Raw genomic sequence first — 23,243 nt, 5'->3', positions numbered from 1 at the left:
ACCCCCACCCTCCCTTGGTTGCTATAGATGCTGCCGGACACGCCAGGACGATGTCGGATACTTGGAGCTCGATTCAAGCGCACAAAAAGCAGCTGGACTCGCTGCGGGAGCGGCTGCAGCGGAGGCGCAAGCAGGAGCCTCTGGGTGAGGCGGAGGAGGGCTTGTCGGGTGGGGCGCTTCTGGAGGGATGGGGGAAGCCCACGGATATCCCCGCAGGAGGGCTGTGGGGGATGAGCTGGGCTGCCCTGACGTCCAAATTGGACTCTCTGGTCCAGTGTCCAGTAGTTCCAACAGCCCCAGGCGCTTAAAAGCAAATCGGCCTGCAGGTTTTAGCCACCTTGCCAGGCCATCTCAGAGCAATGGCAAAGTGGTCTCCTATATCCTATATCGTATCATATATTTTATATTTATTACATCACAGTACATTATATTATATTATACAGTATTATGTTACGTTATTGTATTATATTGTATTATATTTATTATAACAATACATTATAACTTACATTAGTATATTATATTATACTGTATTATATTATAGTGTTATGCTACATTACATTACAGTATATTATATATTTATTATATTATATTATATTATATTATATTATATTATATTATATTATATTATATTATATTATATTATATTATATTATATTATATTATATTATATTATATTATATTATTCTGTAATATTATAGTGTTATGCTACATTACATTACAGTATATTATATATTTATTATGTTATATTATATTGTATTATTATATTATATTTATTATAATATAATAATAATGTTATAAACTACAACTTATTAATATATCATATTATATCATATTATAATGTATTAGATTATAGTGTTATGGTACATTACAGTACATTATATATTTATTATGTTATATTATACTGTATTATGTTATTATATTATATTTTATTATATTTATTATAATATTACATTATAAACTACAACTTATATTACTATATTATATCATATCATATTATACTATACTATATTATACTATATTACAGTGTTATGCTACATTGCATTACAGTACACTACATTAATTATATTATAGCATTACATTATATATATTTATGATATATTTACACTGTACTGTACTATACTATACTATACTATACTATACTATACTATACTATAGGTGAAACTCGAAAAAGTTCATTTATTCCAGCAATGCAACTTAATATATGAGATAGACTCATTACATGCAAAGCAAGATAGCTCAAGCTGTGATTTGTCATAATTGTGATGATTATGGCTTACAGCTCATGCGTCACAATCCCTGAGCATTTGCCCCTGCCCATGCATTCCCCCTTTGACCATTTTTGGCTTCTAGGTTGGTGCAGGCTTTCCAGGCCCAAAATGGGGCACAAGGGGAGGGACACATGCAAATCCCCAAATTGCAATACGTGCGCCCCCAGCACATGTGTTTTAACCTCATATATGTGCCCCGCCCCTCTGACCATTCTGCTTCTAGGTTGGTGCAGGCTTTCCAAGTCCAAAACGGGACACCAGGGGGCACATGCAAACCTCCAAAATGCAATGCATGCTCCCCCAGCGCATGCACCCGGTGTATGCGCCTGACCCCCCCCCCTTTGACCATTTTTGGCTTCCAGGTTGGTGTAGGCTTTCCAGACCCAAAACGGGGCACAGGAGGGGGGCACATGCAAACCCCCAAAATGCAATACGTGCACCCCCAGCGCATGCGTCCTAACTCCCATGCATGTGCCCCGCCCCTCTGATCATTTTTGGCTTCCAGGTTGGTGCAGGCTTTCCAGGGCCAAAACGGGACATGTAGGGCACATGCAAACCCCCAAAATGCAATGTGTGCACCCCCAGCGCATGCGCCCTGACCCCTGGGCATGCCTTCCTATACCCCATTTTGGCTTCCAGGTTGGTGCAGGCGGCCTTCCAGGCCCAAAGCAGTGTGCGGAGGGAGCGCACGCATGCAAAACCGCAAAATCAAATCTGAGCGCTCCCCGCGCATGCACCCCACTCCCTCACGTATGTGCATACCCCGCATGCACCTTGCCCCCTGCACATGTGTGGCAGAGACCCAAAGACTAGTTGGCCAGCAGGAGGCGCTCTGGAGCTGGGCTGGGGCGACAGCTGGCATGCCCGCAGAGAAGACTCTATGTACCACCTGTGGCATGCGTGCCATAGTTTCACCATCACAGCCCTATACTATTTCAGACATATGGTTCTCCAATCTCTTCTTAAACACCTCCAATGTTGGAGCACCACAACTTCTGGTGGAAGTTGTTCCACTGATTAATTGCTCTTAACTGTCAGGAAAAAGAAGAAACAAATGATTGTGATGCAAGTTATCATTTTTTTCTTCCCAAAATCACTGTGGGACCTTTCCCCGATTTATTCCAGATCTCAGGAATCCAGATTTGGTGCTCAGTCCCCCCTTCCGCAGTGACAGCCCCGTGCCTTCCTCCGTCACGCCCAGCACCACCGCAGAGCCTGGAGATTTAGTGACTGACCCTGAATTGGAAAAGAAAATCCTCCATCACCTTTCCGACCTGGGACTGGCGCTGCCCACAGATGCTCTAACTATCTGCCAAACCATTTTCACGGTGAGCCATGTGATCGCCATTAAGGCTAGGCTTTTCATTTGATGCCTTAGTCCAGTGTTTTTCAACCTCGGGTAGCAATAGTGTAAAGTTTTTTGCAGAAAAATCAAATCCAGAAGCACATTGATTCAGCTGGATTCATTAACTTCTTTATATACATAATAACAGGTGAATAAATGTACAATACCAATAGTAGATTCTTTCAGCTTGAAAGAAGAACACAAGCAGGAGAGAACAGTTAGTTTCATCTCAGAGTTCAGAGCAGTCAGAGATCAGTCTTGTTTCAGTTTCAATTCTCAGCATACATTCAGATCTGTTTAAGCTCCCATTGCCTGACTTATTTGCTATGCCTATCCATTGACTGACCTTGTTACCATGTCTTTCCCGGTCATGAATATTCTAACAAATAGCACTTAGTCTTATATACCGGTTCATGGTGCTTTTACAGCCCTCTCTAAGCGGATTACAGAGTCAGAATATTGCCCCCAACAATCTGGGTCCTCATTTCACCCACCTCGGAAGGATGGAAGGCTGAGTCAACCTTGAGCCGGTGAGATTTGAACTGCCGGGACTGCAGCTAGCAGTCAGCTGAAATAGCCTGCAGTACTGCACTCTAACCACTGCGCCACCTCAGCTCTTAAGGGTACCTTAAGACGAGTGGACTTCAACTCCCAGAATTCTTCAACCAGCAAAGTCCACTTGTCTTAAAGTGCCCAAAGTTGAGAATAACAGAGTTGGAACAGACCTTGTAGTTCATCTAGTCCAACCCCCCTCCCCAGCTTCTTTCATTTGTTGGGTGCTTAATTTGAATCAGCTTTGATGTTATCAAACAAGCATGTTTGTGCTTGTCCTCTTCTTGTTCCACTTACCATTCCTAGCCGTGGTGGGATTCAGCCAGTTCGCACCTATTCGGGAGAACCGGTTGGTAACTTTCTAAGCAGTTCGGAGAACTGGTTGTTGGAAGAAATCTTTTGTTTTTTCCCACTTTCCAGGGCTAATCCTGTAAGGAAGGCAGGAAGGAAGGAAACATTCTGGTGTTGTTTCTAGCCTAATCTTTATTGCCCTGCTTACAGAAACTGCCTCTCCAGTTAACCCTTATTACCATTGTAACAACTAAGGCGAAGGGCCCATCGACCTGAGTGACATTGACTTGGCCACGCCCACATGATCACATGACCACCGAGCCCCGCCTACCCAGCTGGTCATTAGGGCAGAGAACTGGTGGGTAAATTATTTGAATCCCACCGCTGATTCCTAGCATCATTGCCTTGCCCGATGAATTGCACGCATGACGTGGCCTCAGTAAATCAGATGTAGTCTTGAGCTTCTAGGGTCTGATTTTATACGATCTAACATCTCTCAGTTAGTTAATTTATGCACCAAAGGCGTTAATTCATCCATCAGCCATTCTATATAGAATGGATCAGAGCTCTGGATATTCATTACTTATTTACTAAAATAGAACTACTGTTCTGACCTGGGCTTCCCAAAATCCTGAAGCAGATTCCCTCTACCAATAAAACCTCTTCTATTTACCGTATTTTTCGGAGTACAAGACGCACCTTTTTCCCTCAAAAAAGAGGCTGAAAAACCGGGTGTGTCTTATACACTGAATACAGCATTTTTTGCCTCCCAAAACCCCGCCTCCTTCACCAAAATGGCCGTTCATAACTTGTAGGAGGCTTTCAGAGTGCTCCTGGGGCTGGGGAGGGCAGAAATGATCCTCCCAGCTTCCTATAGCACTCTAGAAGCTTCCTAAAGGCTATCCATGCCCTTTTTGGAAAAAAAGGGGCCCATTTTCGCCAAAAGAGGGACCGCTTTTTGCTCATTTTTGCCCCTGTCCCCCAGAGCACTCTACAACTTCCTAAGCGCTATTCATGCCCTTTTGGGGGGGGAAAAAATATGGGCCCATTTTTGTGAAAAATAGGCCAGTTTTTGCTCAATTTTGCCCCCCCCCCCCAGCTCCCTTGAGCACTCTATAAGCTTCCTAAAGGCTATCCATGCCCTTTTTTTGACAAAAAAATGGGCCCTTTTTTATCATTATAGCTCCCCCCCTGGAGCACTACAAGCCTGCTAGGGGCTATTCATGCCCCCGCCCTTTTTTTGGAAAAAAAAACGGGCCCATTTTTTGCGAAAAACGGGCCATTTTTGGGAGATTTGCAGAGTGCGAAAACTTTTTTTTAAAATTTGCCTCTTCAAAACCTTTGTGCGTCTTATACGGTGTATCTTATACACTGGAAAATACGGTAGGTCAAAGGGAATTCCTCTCCAGCGAAGTCCCAGCAAACAGTCTTTCATGAGATTTCACAACTACAGACCTTTATCAGGCTTGGAGAGTTGCCAGGCCGATACCTTCTAAATGCCACGCTGTAGCAGCAATTACGTGGAAGGAATCAGGAACAGATCTTCACCCTAATGAATTGAACTCATTGTCTCCTGCAAACTCCCCTCCCCTTTTGCTCCTCTTTATTCCCTATGGGAGGGGCCATTCACTGTCCACCTGTGCCTTTATTCCCGAGTCGGCCTTTGTTCCTTAGCTCTTCCCTTCTCCTGGCAGCTCTGTGCATGCACACACACTCTGTGCATGAACCCATTGATAACCGACTCCGAAGGGAGCTAATAACTCTTGGATAGTTCTGTACCAATCTCTGCCTCCAACTCATAGACCTCATCAGAGCCTTCCCCAGACTCCGGGATTGGCCCATGTTCCATGAAAATTAATCTTTTGACCCCTAAAATAAGCACCTGGGCTTATTTTCAGGGAGGTCTTATTATTTTTGAGATGCAGCAGGTGGCGGGCTGCTGCTGCGTTGCAATATTTTCGGGGAAGGCTTATTTTCTGAGTGAGGGCTTATTTTAACGCATGCACTCATAAGTCCAATTGGGTTTATTATCCGGGGAAGTCTTATTTTCAGGGAAACAGGGTAGCACTGATGATATTACCTAATTTGGGTAATGAAACGTCTGCAAGAAAACAACCAAGCTCAGAGAGCACTAAAGGACTCCTCATTTCAACTATGAGCGACAAACACAATCCTTTATTGTCCTTCTCTTGCAGGCTGAAGAAGCCTCGGCTAACCAACGGAGCGTGGAGAGCCTCTTGCAGAAATTTGCTGCCCAGGAACTCATTGAAGTCAAGCGTGGGCTCCTCCAGGATGACGGGCAGCCCATGCTGGTCACGTATGCCGACCACTCCAAGCTCTCGGCCATGATGGGGGCTGTGTCCGAGAAGAAGGGCTTGGCAGAAGGCACCAAGAGGCGAGCGGAACAGGAGGCCGGGATTTCCGTCTCTGCTCCCGGGGTTTCTCCTATGACGTTGGCCAGCTCCGAGCCCCTGAAAGAACCGCCCAAGAAGTCGCGCAAGCAAGCTTCTGACCTTGATCTGGAGATCGAAAGCCTGCTGAGCCAGCAGTCCACCAAGGAGCAGCAAAGCAAGAAGGTAGGATGTGTTTCGGGGTCAAATATCAGCATGGAAACCTGGCCTTTTAGATTAGATGTCAACGTTCCAGTTGACGAAGCAAACCAAAGCAAGCACGGCCGAGACAATCCAGTCTCTTCATGCAAAACTTAATAGTGAGTACATCATTTAGGCACATACGAGGGCAAAACCAGACCCAACTTATTCCCGTGCAAACCCACATAATTAAAAGTATAGATTTTCCCTTTCCCTATTAGACCAAGTCACATTATCCAATAGAGTTTCATGATATTGTTATGAGAAAAAGTCTTTGGCTCTGGCAAACAGCTGCTGAGGGGTCCTTGGTTCTCGCGGCTGTTTCCTCGATGTCTGGAGCCTACAGTCCATCTCCCCCTTCTCTCCCCCCCCTGATTCGTTGGCAAGCTGAGAGGCGATAATGGTTGCAACAGCAAAAGCACGTTTCAAAGCTTGACCTTAAGACATGCGCTTCTCAACCCTGGACCATTGTGAACAGTGTGGACTTCAAATGCCAGCATTCCCCAGCCAGAATTAGAGCGAATGCCCATCTTCTCCCTGCTGTGTCCCACAGCGACTAGACAGATACACTTTTCTTGGGATAATGGCTCTTGACTCAGTTATTTAAGGCATCCTGGGTGCTCTGTGAGCTTGCTTGTTTTCTTGCAGACTGTTAGGGGTATCTCCATTGGGAGACAGAAAGTAGCACAGAGGAATGTACAGCTAGAGAGAAGGAACGTTGCTAGAAGAAGAAAACACACACGAATAGAGTCTCAGACACTGCTAATAAAACACAAGTAGCTTTACTACTACTAACAGCTTCACAAGCAGTGATAGTAGATATTTGTTCAAACACAGTTCAAAGAACAAAAAATTGCTTACAGTCGCAGTTCACGTTCCAGTCATCAAGCGAGCAAGTAGTTATCAAGCATAGGACAAGCATAAAGAGAGAGAGAGAGAGAGAGCTTTCCTGACTCCCTCTTATTGCAAAGTTAATTACAGCTGATAAGTACATTCACCCATTTAAAGCAACATCGACCATTTGTTATAGTATACGAATCTATATTGCCTACCCAACACTAGGAGTATACACCCAACACAGACGTTTCAATACCCAACTATGTAATGTCATCAGTGATAGTAAGGAGTGCTGTTTGCTGTCAGTTTACAGTCTGGTGGCTTGCCCTGTCTGTCAATATGAGTGGCGGTCTTAGGGATTCTTGGGTTTGGCTGTTTGGTGTTGGTTTCTTTGGCAGTTTCTTGATTGGGGTATTATTTACTTGATTGTTGATCTGATGTTAATCTTGGAGTTAATTTATGTATTTGTATTTGTATTTATTTGTCTTGTATGCCGCCCACTCCCGAAGGACTCCGGGCGGCTCACAATAGACAAGGGAAGGGGAAAACTGGACAAAGACAACACTTTAAAACAAAACCGCAACATTCACAATTTCCGTGGGGCTGGATGTTTCACAAGCCCCCGGCCTGCTGGAGCAGCCAGGACTTGGTGGCTTTGCGGAAGGCCGGGAGGGTAGTAAGGGTCCGGATCTCGACGGGGAGATCATTCCAGAGGGCTGGAGCTGCAACAGAGAAGGCTCTCCCCCGGGGGGTCGCCAGCCGACATTGGCTGGCGGATGGAATCCGGAGGAGACCTAACCTGTGAGATCTAATGGGTCTATGGGAGGTAATCGGCAGGAGGCGGTCTCTCAGGTATGCTGATCTGGGTGTTGATTGCTGGTGGAAAGATGCTCTTTTGGGGCTGGGGGATTGTCTCTTTTCCATAATCTATAGCCGTTATGGCACGCAGAGGTGGCACGCAGGGCCCACTCTGTGGGCGCACCAGGTGTCGTCCCAGGCCAGCTCCAGCACGCCTCCCACCAGCCAGCTAGTTGCTGCCACGCATGTGCATTGGACGAGGGACATACATGGGATGCATACATGCATGTGGTGGGGCTCATGTGCTGGGGGCACTCGCATTGCATTTTGGGGATTTATGCACATGCACCCCACCCACCCACCACCCGCGCCCCATTTGGGGCCTGGAAAGCCTCCTGCACCAACTTGGAAGCCAAGAATGGGCGAGAGGTTGTGTGCATGCGTGGGAGGGTGGGGTGTATGCGTGGGGGGCGGGGCGCATGCATTGGGGAATTTGGGGCACGCACACTTTGGGCACTGAGCACCAAAACGGTTACCCATCCCTGGTCTCTAGGCGTTGTTAATGCCTATGTGTCTATTCATGGCTGATTTGTCAAAGAGTTTTTAGAAATTCCCTGGTGTTTTTGGAAATTCCCCGGCGTCATCGGTTCAGTTGAGAAAACGTGACCATCCCAGATCAAGCCAAGTCCAAAAATGCCAGGGAATTTCTAGAAGCCCGGCACGCTTGACAAATCAGCCATCAACAGACACATAGACGTTAACAACATCTACAGACTATGCCAAAGACCCAACCCCAAAAAAAGAGCAAGACTCTGCCTTCAGACGTTGTGGGAGCTTCATCACTAGAAGGTTTCAAGGAGAGACTGGACTGCCATCTATCAGAAATGGTCTAGGTTCTCCTGCTTGGGCAGGCTGGGAGGATGGGTTGGACTAGATAACCTACAAGGTCCCTTCCAACTCTGTTATTCTTCTGTTAAACATTCTCCTTTATCAGTTATTTAATTCAAGGGGGCAGATTTGAACCCAGGGCCTTATTTTCCTTCCCCCCCCCCTCCCGAAGCAGAAATGAAATACAGGTAGCCTTCGACTTTGTTTAATGACCATTTTTGAAGTTGCAACAACACTGGAAAAAGTGACCCCTGGCCACTTTTCATACTTTACGACCGTTTTACCTTCTTCGGGCACGACCTCTGACTCACATTTATGACAGTTTGCAGTGTCCTGGGGTCACGTCGTCATCCCCTTTTGCGACCTTCTGACCAGCAAAGTCAACGGGGAGAACCAGGTTTACTTAACAACCACGCGACTACCGTATTTTCTGGAGTATAAGATGCACCGGAGTATAAGACGCACCAAGGTTTTGAAGAGGCAAATTAAAGAAAGTTTAAGTTTTTGCACTCTGCAAACCTGCTAAAAACGGCCCATTTTTTGCAAAAATGGGCCTGGTTTTTTTCAAACAAAGGGTATGAATAGGAGGCTTGTAGAGTGTTCCGGGGGGGGGGGCAAAAACGAGCAAAAAATGGCCCGTTTTTCATGAAAATGGGTCTGCTTTTTGTCAAAAAAAGGGCATTAGGAAGCTTATAGAGTGCTTCTGGGGGCTGGTGGGGCAAAATTGAGCAAAAACGGCCTGTTTTTCTCTCATTTCTGCCCTCCCCAGCCTCCAAGAGTTCTCTGAAAGTCTCCTACAGGCTCTGCATGGCCATTTTGGTGAAGGGGGCGGGGTTTCAGGAGGCAAAAAATATGCTGTTTTCGGTGTATAAGACGCACCCAGATTTTCAGCCTCTTTTTTGAGGGGAAAAGGTGCGTCTTATACTCCGAAAAAATATGCTAATTTAAGCCCTGCAGGGATTCCCTTACCAACTGTGGTGAGAAAAGTCGTAAAGTGGGACAAAACTCAGTTAACTAATGTCTCTCTCTTAACAGTCTAATATTTGGGCTCAAAGATTGCTTTAATTGGAGACTACCTGTATAGGTAGAAGATGAGAAACACAGTCAGCAGCCTGAACCAGTCCGAACTGGTAAAATCCCACTCCTGGTCGTATGTTGAAAACTTTCTGTACATATGGAGGTTCTTCAGACCCTCCGAAATTGGAATCTCAGGGCTGCGATCTTCATTTTCTCTTCTTTTTCTTTTCAAAAGCCTGATGAGCCTCTTTTGCTTTCTTCTGTATGTCCCCGTCTGGCTTCGCCTCCTGGCCTTTCCAGGTGAGTCAAGAAATTCTGGAGCTGTTGAACACGACGACCGCCAAGGAGCAGTCCATCGTAGAAAAGTTTCGTTCGCGAGGCCGGGCTCAGGTTCAAGAGTTTTGCGATTATGGAACCAAGGAGGAATGCATGAAGGCCAGTGACGCCGAACGGCCCTGTCGTAAGCTGCACTTCCGGTGAGTTTGGGGGTGGGGGTTGTTGGAGTGCTGGGGTATAGTTTCTGTTTAAATTGGAGATTCTCAGTCATCCAGGTCATGGTTGTCCCAAAGATGCTTTTGTCCGTCTGTGTGTGTGTGTGTGTGTGTGTGTGAGAGAGAGAGAGAGAGAGAGAAATTGCCTCGAGCAATTTCAACCAAATGTGATACACAGATGACTTACTCTCTGGAGACAAATACTGTGGAGGTAAGGCACGCTTAATACCCCTGGGGTGTGTCAGTGTGTCTCTGTGTGTGTGTTCCAACATAACTCTGGAACGCCTGAGCCGCTGAAATGAAAAGAAATCAATTATATCTGTAGTGAATTACTTTGACTTCACATTATAGGTATAATCCATTCCTTTTCCTGTGTAATACAGGATTAGGATAAATAAATACTTGGCAATGCCGGGTTATCAGCTTGTGTGTGTGTGTGTGTGTATGTGTGTTTGTGTGTGTGTGTATGTGTGTGTGTGTGTTGCAATTGCAACACAAATGTAACAAGGCAACAAAAAATGGCTTTCTGCCTGGATGGCTCCCAGAGTGAGCCGATAGACAGAAAAGGGAAGCAGAATGCTCCCTTCCATATTTGGGCATACCAGGGGTTGTGACACAATACATATATGATATATGATACATACACACATACACATATGTACACATAAATATATACATATATACATATACATATATATAAAAATGAAGAAACTTTCCCCCAACAATCCTTATGAGGATTAACGGTATTACTGGTATCCCTTGCCCACCTGGCGGCTGATCTGCCATAATGGAGAGCCTGACGGCTGGGGAATTCTGGGAGTTGAAATCTACACATCTTAAAGCTGAGAAAGTTGAGGAACGCTGGGGCTAAGGGATGACAAATAGGACAGGGCTCCATAGGCTTAACACCATTGCTCAGAGGATCATTGGTTGCCCTCTCCCCTCTTTGGAAGAGCTTTATAGTTCCTGCTGCCTTAAGAAAGTTCAAAACATTCCTAAAGATCCATCTCATCCTAGCCACCCCTTTTTTTTTGAACTATTACCATCTGGCAGACGGTACAGGATAATAAAAACAAGGACAAACAGGCTGAAAAACAGCTCCTATCCCAGGACAGTAACCACATTGAATTCTGCTGTATAATGCAATATTAATACAATATCAGGAGTTTTCAATTCAATTGTATAGAGTGTGTTTTTGTTTTACTTTTTATAGTTTTCTGATGTATGATGTACACTGAAGGTGGCATTTCCCTGTGCACTGCTTGGAGAGTCCAAGCAATGGGTTAAATTAGTCTGGTTGTCCTCGGCCTGAGGAATCTTTTTTCCTTGGCCATGCCTCCTGGTGCTGCTCAACCCCAGAATTTTTCCTCAGTCTGGCCCATTCGGAATAGTTTTGTTGAGCTCCAGCTTCTAATTTCCCAGTTGCTTGGACTCTCCCTTTTATATTTTTGTGCGTGTTTTTTCCCTTGGATTTTTATTTAGTACTCTTCCCTTTTTTTGCTCTATTTTGTTTTGCTCGTTTTCCCTGCGTTTCTTCTCTTCGAAATTGATTGTCAGCCTTCTGATTGAGGTAGGAGCAGGCGTAGGGGCGTGCGGACGGCAGCGGAGCCGCGTGGGTGTTTTTCAGCCCCAAACACTGCGGCATGGCTCTCGGCGGCTGCTGAGAATCGTCGGCTGTTCCGTTTGAAGTTTTTTTTGTCTTTTCAAGTTGCCGGCGAGCCACGGAGAGCTTCTGGCCGCCCTTTCTCATCGCAGGCACCATTTTCTCTCCTTCCTTCACTCCCACGAAACGGCGGCCATTTTCTGGGCCGTTTTTTTGCGCGCCTTTTTCATTTGGCTTTTGCCGCTTGCCTGTCTCTGTGCAGATCACCGCCCAGTGGTCAGCATCCTCTGGAGTCCATTTAAGCTCATGCCGGCTGCTTCAGTGACTCCATCCAGCCACCTCGTTCTCTGCCATCCCCTTCTTCTTTTGCCCTCAGTCATTCCCAGCATGAGGCTCTTCTCCAGGGAGTCCTTCCTTCTCATTAGGTGGCCAAAGTATTTGAGTTTCCTCTTCAGGATCTGGCCTACTAAAGAGCAGTCAGGGTTGATCTCCTCTAGGACTGACTGCAGTCCCAAGGGACTCTCAGGAGTCTTCTTCAGCACCAGAGTTCAAAGGCGTCCATTCTTTGGCGCCCAGCCTTTCTGATGGTCCAACTTTCACAGCCATACACTGACAATAAAGTACTATTGTTACTACTACTACGAAGCTGAAGTTGCCTGGTCAAAATGGGCGGGAGTCTGGATGGGTTCAAAAAGCAGAAGGGCCCTGAGGTTGACCGTCTTTCTCCTCTCCTAGCCGCATCATCAACAAGCACACGGACGAGTCCTTAGGCGACTGCTCCTTCCTCAACACCTGTTTCCACATGGACACCTGCAAGTACGTGCATTACGAGATCGACGCCTGCACAGACCTGGATGCCCCTTGCGGGCGGGAACTTATTTCTGGCCAAGAGCTGGCCATGCCCCAAGCTGTGGGGAGAGATTCCAGCGTGGACCGGCTCTTCCCCCCACAGGTATGCAGGGCTGGGCCAAATAAGAGGAGAGCCACAGAGATGATTAGGGGAACTGGAGGCTAAAACATGGAATGGAATTGGAATTGGAATTAGAATTAGAATTAGAACAGAATAGAATAAAACAGTGAATTAGAATGGAATGGAATGGAATAGAATTCTTTATTGGCCATGTCAAGCCGGCCTCCTTCATCAACCAAGAAAGAAACCACTTAACTCCATGTTGTAGAATTAAGAGTACTTTTACTGGTTATGAAAAGATAACAGCTAAGCAAAGCAAGATCTGAGGCAAACGCGCGCAAAATCATACATATCAATATTTGTCCAACCCCCTCCCCCTGACAACCCCCAACCCATTGCCCAATCCGCAAATCCCTCAGGTGTCATGTGGGTTGCATCTCCAAGAAGCTTCTTCAGGTTGGTATATGCAGGACAGTTGGCCTTGACCAACTCTACACCCCAGCCAACAGCATGCATGCGTAGTAGATGGTGAGAACAAAACTCCCTCTTTAACAATCTCTCCTGCACCAAAGATTCCCCACCCAAATACCATGCCCCCCTCCTCTCCCCGTTTCAATGGCAGCCGAAGCGGATAGCGAAGCAGAGGCTGACAGGCCACACAAGGAATGTGTGATTGGACACACAAGGTATTTGTCTTCGGTGCAGATGCTCTCAGTGTACATAAGGAGAATAAAATACATTCATCAAGAATAAAAAGGTACAACACTTTATGATAGTCATAGGTTACTAATAAGCTATCAAATCGTATTAGGAAACAAATAAAAACAATATAAATTGAAAGATACAAGCAACATAGTTATAGTCATAAGTGAAGAAGAGATACATGCTAGGAAGGAAGAGAAGAATTAGAACTGCAGAAAAAAAACAATTGCTATCAACCTGCCTTCCATTGAGGACCCGTATACTGCATGAGTCAAAAAGAGGGCTGTGAAAATATCTACAGACCCCTCGCATCCCGGACAGCAATTGTTTCGACTTCTGCCCTCAAAATGATGCTATGGGGCACTGCACACCAGAACAACTAGACACAAGGACAGCTTTTTCCCAAATGCCATCACTGTCCTAAACAATTAATTCCCACAACACTGTCAGCCTATTCACTAAGGCTGCATTACTATTACTATTAGTCTTCTCATCGTTCCTATCACCCACCTCCTCCCACCAATGACTGCAGGGCTGTAACTTTGTGGCTTGCATCCTTACGATTTATATTGATATTGTTTCCTGATTGCTTATTTGTACCCTATGACTCTCATTAGGTGTTGTACCTTATGAGTCTTGACGAATGTATCTTGTCTTTTTATGTACACTGAGAGCCTATGCACCAAAGACAAATTCCTTGTGTGTCCAATCACACTTGGCCAATAAAGAATTCTATTCTATTCTGTAAGACTCTGTCATCACCGTGCTTAACAACTAGTTCGTACAACACTGTCAAATAATTTACTAAGACTGTATTACTATTATGGTCATAAATTGAGGACTGCCTGCAATGGGATTAGCCAAACCCGATGTTTGAATTATGTGGATAATAAATATGGAGATTCTCAGCCATCCAAGTCGCGGTTATCCCAAAGGTGTACACTAGATTTTGTTTTTTTTCTGGAAGACATTCTCATTTCTCATCCAAGAAGCTTCTTCAGTTCTTCAATAATGCTGATGAACCGAAGAAGCTTCTTGGATGAGAAGCGAGAATGTCTTCCAGGAAAAAGCAAAGCCCAGTTGCCTTTTGGGAAAAAAAGCACCATTGGGACATGCTGGATAATAGTTCCCAAATCACCAAAGGACATCAGAATCTCCTTGTGCTGCTTAACCACATCCCTGGTTTTATTAGAATATTAATGACTGGGAGAAACATGGTAACAAGGTCAGCCAATGAATAGGCATAGCAACTAAATCAGCCAATGGGAGCTTAAACAGATCAAAACTGAAACTACTCTGTGTGCTCTGAACTCAGAACTGAAAACTCCTCTCTGCTGTACTGCTGCCTGTGTTTGCTTGTAACTACTACTACGTTGGAGAAAATCTATATTGGTACTGTACATTTATCTTCATGGGTTAATGTTCTGATCCCCCTCTGTTCGGTGAGTCACCCCAACACAAGATTACTGCTAGACAATTTATTTGCAGTAAATTAACACACCGACAAGACTTTGGCAGCAACCCAGACTTCCCAGATAAGAAATACACACCAGAGCTTCTCCAGCTTTAGTATAATAGTTGAATCCTGCAAACAGCCTCCTCCCAAAGTCTCTTCTTATATACTCTCTTGGGAGGAGCCTAATCACAACCACCTGGGTCCAATTATCTCCTTTGTCTCCATAATTGCTGCCGGCGCTTATCTGCCCGTCTCTGCTGGGCGTCCGGGACCAATTCCTTCTGCACCTCCTCACTGCTCAAGAGCCTGACGTCTTCACCACTGCTCCAGGACCTGATGTCAGGGATCAAGTCCCTTTGGCTTTCACCGCTGCTCGATGCCGCAGGTGCCTCCTGGTGGCCAACCAGCCTCTCTGGTCCCTGCTCGGAGTTGGAACCCTGTCCAGGGTCCTCCACATCTTCCAGAGCCAACTCATAGGGCCACTCGCTATCGGAGTCTGTTTGCAGCTCCAAAGGCTCCTGCTGGGCCACAACAGGTTAATATGTATGTAAGGAAGTTAATGAATCCAGCTAAATCAGTTATTTGTGTGTGCTTTCTGGAAGTGATTTTCCTGCAACAAACTCTGATGTGGTTGCCTCCTTTGTGTGTCGGCAGTGGATTTGTTGCGACATCCGCTACCTGGACGTCAGCATCTTGGGCAAGTTCGCTGTGGTGATGGCCGACCCACCCTGGGACATTCACATGGAACTCCCCTACGGGACGCTCACGGATGACGAGATGAGGCGTCTCAACATCCCCGTCTTGCAAGATGACGGGTTCCTTTTTTTGTGGGTCACTGGCCGGTAGGTGATACAACGGGGAATCTAGGCCTGTTGATGAAAGAGGCAACAGGAAGAAGCCTCAGCATTGACTTGGCAAGTGGTAGTTTCTGGTTGGTTGAATTAGGAAACGCCAGGAGAAAAACTACAGGAGGCCAAAAGATAGAAAGAACGGTTGCAGGAATACCCGCCAGTTGCCAAGTATCAGAATTTTGATCGTGTATCGTAGGGATGCTGAAAAAAACTCATGCGGAAAACAATCTTTTTTAAAAAACCCTGTGAAAACATGTTAGAACTCATCACTCACTTTTTTTTCAGTGCCACTTGTCTAGTTTAAAGTCTAGTTTAATTAAACTAGTATGTCTAGTTCAGGGGTCGGCAAGCTTAAAGCCGCAAAGAGCCGAGGTGGCGCAGTGGTTAAATGCAGCACTGCAGGCTACTTCAGCTGACTGCAGTTCTGCAGTTCGGCTGTTCAAATCTCACCAGCTCAGGGTTGATTCAGCCTTCCATCCTTCCGAGCTGGATAAAATGAGGACCCGGATTGTTGTTGGGGGCAATATACTGACTCTGTAAACCGCTTAGAAAGGGCTGAAAGCCCTATGAAGCGGTATATGTCTAACTGCTATTGCTATTGCTAAAGGTCCTAACCGGAAGCTCCCCATTCAATTCTCAAGCTGACCGGAAGTCTGGTTCTCGCACTATAGAGCCTCCACCCAGCGCAGCACCCTTTTTTCTCCGTCCTAACCGAAAGCCCTATCAATTGTGGAGCCGACCGGCGACAGGGAGCCACAGCAGAGGGATGAAAGAGCCACATGCGGCTCCAGAGCCGCAGGTTGCTGACCACTTGTCTGCTTTAAAGAAGAGAAGGACTAGGGGTGTCTAGTTTAATGAACTTTCCCTGAAAATAAGACCTATCCCTAAAGTAAGTCCTAGCTTGATTTTTTTACACATGTGCCCAATATAAGCCCTACCTTCAAAATAAGCCCTAGTTAAGACCCCGACCACTCCGGGGTGCACGGGGTGAGACAAAACACACAGGTAAAAATCAAGCTAGGGAGGGGATGGGAGGGTGGTGGAGATGCTAGTACCAGTAGGTAAGTACCTACTGGTATTTGCCTTCGAACAATTTCAGCCAGGCATTGCACACTCCAAAACCTACCTCGACTTGCTGGCGCATTTCTTCTGCGGCCATTTGCCGCTTCTTGCCTGCGTAGCCCCCAGCCTCTGTTACGCTGTCCGCGACCTTCAGGAATGGTCTCTGCAGCTGAGAAGCAGACTCCGGATTGATGCGCGGTGCCTCTTGGCCTCGTCTTGCCATCAAGAGACCTTCAGGAATGTCCTCTGTAGATGATAACAGAGCTCCGGATTCACGAGCTCTTTCTTGAAGGCTTCTGACAGCGAAATGGAGGCCCGGGGGACGACGCACATAAGCGGCGGCAAATGGTCACACGAAGAAGCGGGCTGGGTGCAGGCTTCCGCTGGGAGGAGCTGTCGGTAGCGCTGCTGCGAGGTGAGTCAGTGGAAGACATCCCCTGAAAATGAGACCTGGTACCTTTTTTGGTGACAAAAGAAATATAAGACCGAAAACGGTAATAAGTTTAGTTTAAAAAAGGTGGTATGTCTAGTTTAAAGAAAAGAAGGACTAGGGGTGTCTAGTTTAATGAACTAGTATGTTTAATGTGGGGCTCGGTGGCTAAGACGCTGAGCTTGTCGATCACAAAGGTTGGCAGTTCAGTGGTTCGAATCCCTAGCACCACATAATGGAGTGAGCTCCCGATACTTGTCCCAGTTTCTGCCAACCTAGCAGATAGATCGAAAAATGCAAGTAGAAAAATAGGAACCACCTTTGGTGGGAAGGTAACAGCATTCCATTTGCCTTCAGGGTTTAGTCATGCCGGCCGCATGACCACGGAGATGTCTTCGGACAGCGCTGGCTCTCTGGCTTTGAAACGGAGATGAGCACTGCCCCCTAGAGTCGGGAACAACTAGCACATATGTGCGAGGGGAACCTTTACCTTTTATGACTAATGTAAAGAAGAGAAGGGCTAGGGGAAACACATGATAGCAGTCGTCCAAGATCTAAGGGGCTACCATAAAAAAGAGGGAGTCAAGCTATTCTCCAAAGCACCTGAATGTAGAACAAGAAGCGATGGATGGAAACTAATCAAGGAGGGAAACAACCTAGAACTAAGGAGAAATTTCCTGGCAGTTAGAACAATTTAATCAGTGGAACATTTTGACTTTAGAAGTTGTGGGTTCCCCATTTCTGGGGCGTTTTTACGAAGAATTTGGACAACCATTTGTCTGCAGTGTTATAGGGTTTCCTGCTTGAGCAGGGGGTTGGACTAGAAGGCCTCCAAGGGTCCCTTCCGATTCTGTGATTCTGTTCGGTTGTTCTGCTAAACTGCCTGGAAAAACTCTGCTGGTCAGAGATATGGAAATTGGATTCCAGGGCTTTTAAAAAAAATTACCCTAGAAGAAGAAGGAGGCAAAACACTTCCTCAAATGTTGCTAAGAGAATTGCATGGAACTAGCCATAAAGTCGATGTTCCTAAGAGAAAAATGGTTGAATCACTTTTTTTTTCCTGGCCATTTATAACTTCAATCACTATTTTTTTTAATGTAACAGATGAACAGTTGGAAGGTACCTAGTAGGTCATCTAGTCCACCCTGCCCAAGCAGGAGACCCTACACCATTTCTAACAGATAGCAGTCCAGTTTCTTCTTGAAAGCCTCCATTGATGAAGCCCCCACAACTTCTGAAGGCAACTTCTGTTCCATTGGTTGATTGTTCTCACTGTCAGAAAGTTCCTCCTTATTTCTAGGTTGGATCTCTCCTTGTTCAGTTTCCATCCATTGTTCCTTGTCTGGCCTTCAGGTGCCTTGGAAAATATCTTGCCCCCCCCCCCCCCCGCCTCTCTGTGGCAGCCCCTCGAATATTGGAAGACTGCTATCATGTCTCCCCTGGTCCTTCTCTTCACTAGACTAGCCGTGCCCAGTTCCTGCAACTGTTCTTTATATGTTTTAGCCTCCTGTCCCCTAATCATCCTGGTTGCTCTTCTCTGCCCTTTTTCTAGTGTCTCAACGTCTTTTTTCATAGTGTGGTGACCAAAACTGGATGCAGCATTCTAGGTGTGGCCTTACTAAGGCTTTATAGCGTGATATTGGTACCTCCCTTGATCTTGATTGTATCCCTCTGTTAATGCAAAGTTGAGGAGTACCAGTCTTTGGTGTGATGGAGAGAACTTTCTTTCCCACTGAAGGGTCAGTGTGCCTTTTTGAAGGATGAACTCTTGATTGACTAACCCGTTTCCATCTTGCCCACAGAGCCATGGAATTAGGGCGAGAGTGTCTCAATCTGTGGGGGTGAGTACGGGATTGTCATTGCCGTTTTATCCCTGGGGTAGAAAAGGGACCTTGTCCACCCCTTAACCTTCTGCCTCTTTGATCGGGCTCTGTTTTCTGTCCCCCTCTCTGGCCAATCAGGTACGAGCGGGTGGATGAGATCATCTGGGTGAAAACCAATCAGCTGCAGCGTATTATCCGAACAGGACGGACGGGCCATTGGCTCAATCACGGCAAGGAGCACTGCTTGGTAAATAGAGCGACAATTGGAGCCCGCCTGCCACCTGGGAAATGTAGCACATTAAGTCTCATGTACCAGCTCCCTGTTGGGGCCTATCAGTGGCCAGCAGAGCTGGCAGCAGATTCGGACAATGAGGAGGTTGGGGAGGAACATGAGCCAGTCCTGGAGTCTGGGGAAGGCTCTGATGAGGGCTCTGTGTCGGAGGCAGAGAGGGGGCCAGGGCCATCTGACAGTTATCAGCTGCCTTCCGAGTCAGACATCAGTGAGGCAGAGGAACAGCTGGAGCCTGTTCCCAGTGTGGGCATGCGCAGAGTTGCCAGATGAAGGGAACAGCTAAAGAACAGGGGTCAACTTGGGAGTAAGGCCACAGTTGGACGATGAACGGCCCCTCCCATAGGGAATAAAAGGGGAATGGAGTTTGCAGGAGACAATTCGTTCACTTAATTGGTTCGTGATTCTCCGAGACTCCTTGCCATGTTTGGCAGAGATCAGCCTGGCAGCTCTCCAATCCAGAGAAGGTCTGGGACTGTAAATCCTCCCTTGAAAGACTTTGCTGGAGGTGAATGAGCAGAATTCAGAGTCAATTAATAAAAGGAGTTTTTTTGTCAGGACAAGGAGTTTGCTTCATGCTCTCGGGAAGCCTCAGAAGAGAAGGAGACTATGAAGTAAATTGGATAGTAACATGTATTAGATTTAGGATGGGATTTATTTCGATTTTCTAGAATTGTTTTATTGGCTTTGCTATTGAGGGGAAGAAATGTGGCCAGGTGGAAGGTCTTTTGAATGTACCCCATGTTTTGTAGGGGATCACTGTACGTGATGTGCACCAGAGAATTTTCCCAGTATCAATTGCCTCAGTTATAAGTTAACAAATGGTTTTTTTTTTTGCTTCCTGCTTTGGGGAAGCCGAGGTCAAAACACTCCCCTCCATTAAGTAGTATCACCTGGATGAGAATGTCTTCTCTGTGTCAGCATTCCAAGTATTATGTAGAATTAAATCAGAGTCCAAGGCAAAACGATCCTGAAAGTTCCAATTTAATAAAGCAGACATCTTAGCACATCTGTGTTAATCCCAATTCTGGAAATGACATCAGAATCCCACCCAGTTAAAAGTTCATGATCTTGTCCCCACACCCACAATCCATCACATGGTCCAATCTTCTTCCACGCTGGCATCCACACCCAGCTGCTTCCGGTCAGGAGTAAAAGTGCGGAGACAAAAGATGGCCTTGGCTTCTAGTAAATAATGAAAACAATACATTCCACAATCCTACTCCTTTCTATTCCCTCCTCCCATCAACTATACTAATGAAACAGCATAATAAAATAAGAGAAAGTGTGGCAGGCCAAACTTCTAAAAGGAATATAATTGCAGGCCTGACACTCTGAGGGCAAGGGTTCATTCTTCGAGCTGGTGGGTTTCATTACCAGGCTAGATAACACGCTACCTCCTGCCAGGTTCATGAGTTGAAAAAAAACAAAAACCAGCTGCTCCCTTGATAGATGTTTTTGGTGCTGCTCCTTGAAGCCTTTTGACTTTGTTGGCCCACGAGAGGGTCAGCAAATGGCTGCGGTGGTTAAGTGAACCAGGCAGTGATCCTGGATGGCGTCCGACTGCCTTCGTTTGTTTTTGATGCGTAGGTTGGCGTTAAAGGAAACCCCCAAGGCTTCAACAGAGGACTGGACTGCGACGTCATTGTGGCAGAGGTGAGGTGACAACCCCCCAATGCTCTTTGGTTGAGGTCCATCAATCAGAAAAGAGCAGGAAGGGACCTTGGAGGTCTTCTAGTCCAACTCCCTGCTCAAGCAGGAGACTCTACAGAGCAGCGATGGTGAACCTTTCTCGGCTCGCGTGCCAAAAGAGGGGGGAGCTCAGGGGGGTGGTCGTGCACGGGCATGCCACACCCATAATGCAATGCACGATGCACCCACCCCAGTGCGGTTGCGTGCATGACAGCTGCTCCCCCTCATTTTTCGCATGCTTTTTTCGCCCTCCCCAGGCTCCAGAGGCTTTAGATGAGCCTGGGGAGGGCGAAAACAGCCTCCCTCGCCCTCCCGGAGGCTTCAGGAGCTTCCGTGGAGCATTAAACGGAGCTTTTAAGCCCTCCGCAGCCTTCATGGACCTTCAGGAGGCTTCCCTACCCTACCCTACGCCACTCCAATCCACTCCACTCCATTTTTATTCTTATTCTGTTTCCTTTCCTATCCTATTCTATTTCATTCCATTCCATTTTTATTCTTAGTCTATTCCCTTTCTTATCCTATTCCTTATTCTGTTTTGTTCTGTTCTGTTCTGTTCTTTTCGGTTCTATCCTATCCTTCCCTAATGCAAATCCTATCCTTCTATTCTATTCTATTCTATCCTAATCCTATCCTATCTTATCCTATCCTATCCTTCTATCCTATCCTATCCTAATCCTATCCTTCTATTCTATCCTATCCTAATCCTATCCTACTCTAATCCTAATCCTATCCTTCTACTCTATCCTATCCTACCTAATCCTATCCTTCTATTCTATTCTATCCTATCCTATCCTACCCTAATCCTATCCTTCTATTCTATTCTATCCTATCCTATCCTACCCTAATCCTATCCTTCTATCCTAACCTAATCCTAATCCTATCCTTCTATTCTATCCTATCCTATCCTATCCTATCCTATCCTAATCCTATCCTACCCTAATCGTAATCATAATCCTAATATTCTATTCTATCCTATTCTATTCTAGCCTTGTGGGTTGCTGCCTTGGGAAGCCTTTGAAACTTTCTCTCTGTTGCCCTGCAGGTTCGTTCCACCAGTCACAAGCCGGATGAGATTTACGGCATGATCGAGCGGCTTTCTCCAGGCACCCGCAAGATTGAGCTGTTTGGGCGACCTCACAACGTACAACCCAACTGGTGAATGGTTTCTCCCCTCACATTGTTGAACCAAATCTATCTTGAAATCTGACAGAGTAGAAAGCAAGCTATAGTTTCCAGGCCCAAATTTCGAACAGACATGAGTTTTTTTTTAAATTGTTTTAATCTCTGAAAAACTAGAACAGCATTCGCCCCAACTGGGTTACAGAATTTGGTTTTTCCCCTCACGTTGTTGAGGCTAATTTGAAATCTTGCGGAATAAGAATAGGAAGAGACCCAGAGTTTCCAGGCGAAAATTTTTAAAAGACCTATTTTTTTAATCTCTTAAAAAAAAAACTACAATAGCATTTGCCAAACTGAGTTCCAAAATTTGGTTTCTCCCCTCACAATGAACCAAACTAATTTGAAATCTTGCAGGATAGGAAGCAAACCAAAATTTAGAAAGATCTGGTTTTTTAAAAAAAATCTCTGAAAAACTACAATAGCATTCATGCAACTGGGTTCCAAAATTTGGTGTCTCCCCTCATGAGAACCAAACCTACCATATTTTTTGGAGTATAAGATGCACCCTTTTCCCTCAAAAAAGAGGCTGAAAATCTGGGTGCGTCTTATACACTGAATACAGTATTTTTTGCCTCCCGACCCCCCCCCCTCATCAAAATGGCTGTGCACAGCCTTTAGGAGGCTTTCAGAGTGCTCCTGGGGGCTGGGGAGGACAGAATTGGGCAAAAACCTGGCCATTTTAGTTGCTAATTCCCTTTCAAAATGGCCGATGCTGCAATTGCCGTTCCAAATGCTGAGGGAACCGGGGCCCAAGGGCTTCCAATCACAGTGAATGCTTCTACTTCCCAGGCTGCAGCAGATCCTAAGGGACACAAAAAAAACTGAGAAAGACACTGCCCACGCCAAACGGACGATCGACCCTCTGCCTTTCTCATGATATTTTGACTATTCTCTTTGTCCTCCAGGATCACCCTTGGCAACCAACTGGATGGGATCCATTTGCTGGACCCCGATGTGGTAGCTCAGTTCAAGCAACGATACCCAGATGGAATTATCTCCAAGCCTAAAAACATGTGAGGCCGCATGAAAGAGAGGCTGCCGTAATGGACCAAGGAGAAGAGGACAACTGCCCATGGAGTCGTGTCGTTGGCTCAGGAGTGAAAATGGCAGCAAGGCAAAGAAGGATGTGTATATTCTAATCTTTTAATAAAATTGGTGTTTTTCTAGA

General features: G+C 45.9%; 1 protein-coding gene across 1 annotated transcript; it reads left to right on the top strand.

The window, feature by feature from the left end:
* Positions 1 to 23,243, top strand: METTL3 (methyltransferase 3, N6-adenosine-methyltransferase complex catalytic subunit). Its single transcript, XM_087714195.1, has 11 exons — positions 1 to 144; positions 2,394 to 2,596; positions 5,652 to 6,032; positions 9,888 to 10,063; positions 12,417 to 12,633; positions 15,404 to 15,591; positions 18,895 to 18,933; positions 19,054 to 19,162; positions 20,795 to 20,860; positions 21,939 to 22,051; positions 22,981 to 23,243. Exons 1-11 carry the CDS (start codon positions 51 to 53, stop codon positions 23,090 to 23,092), a joined length of 1,698 nt encoding a protein of 565 aa, XP_087570321.1. The 5' UTR covers positions 1 to 50; the 3' UTR covers positions 23,093 to 23,243.

The sequence above is a fragment of the Thamnophis sirtalis genome, unplaced genomic scaffold (assembly GCF_051295495.1).
Source record: "Thamnophis sirtalis isolate CommonGarterSnake01/CBP01778 unplaced genomic scaffold, rThaSir2_p1.2 scaffold_4, whole genome shotgun sequence".
NCBI lineage: Eukaryota > Metazoa > Chordata > Lepidosauria > Squamata > Natricidae > Thamnophis > Thamnophis sirtalis.
Note: the sequence above shows the minus strand (reverse complement) of the source record. Positions and strands in the feature narration are given on the sequence as shown.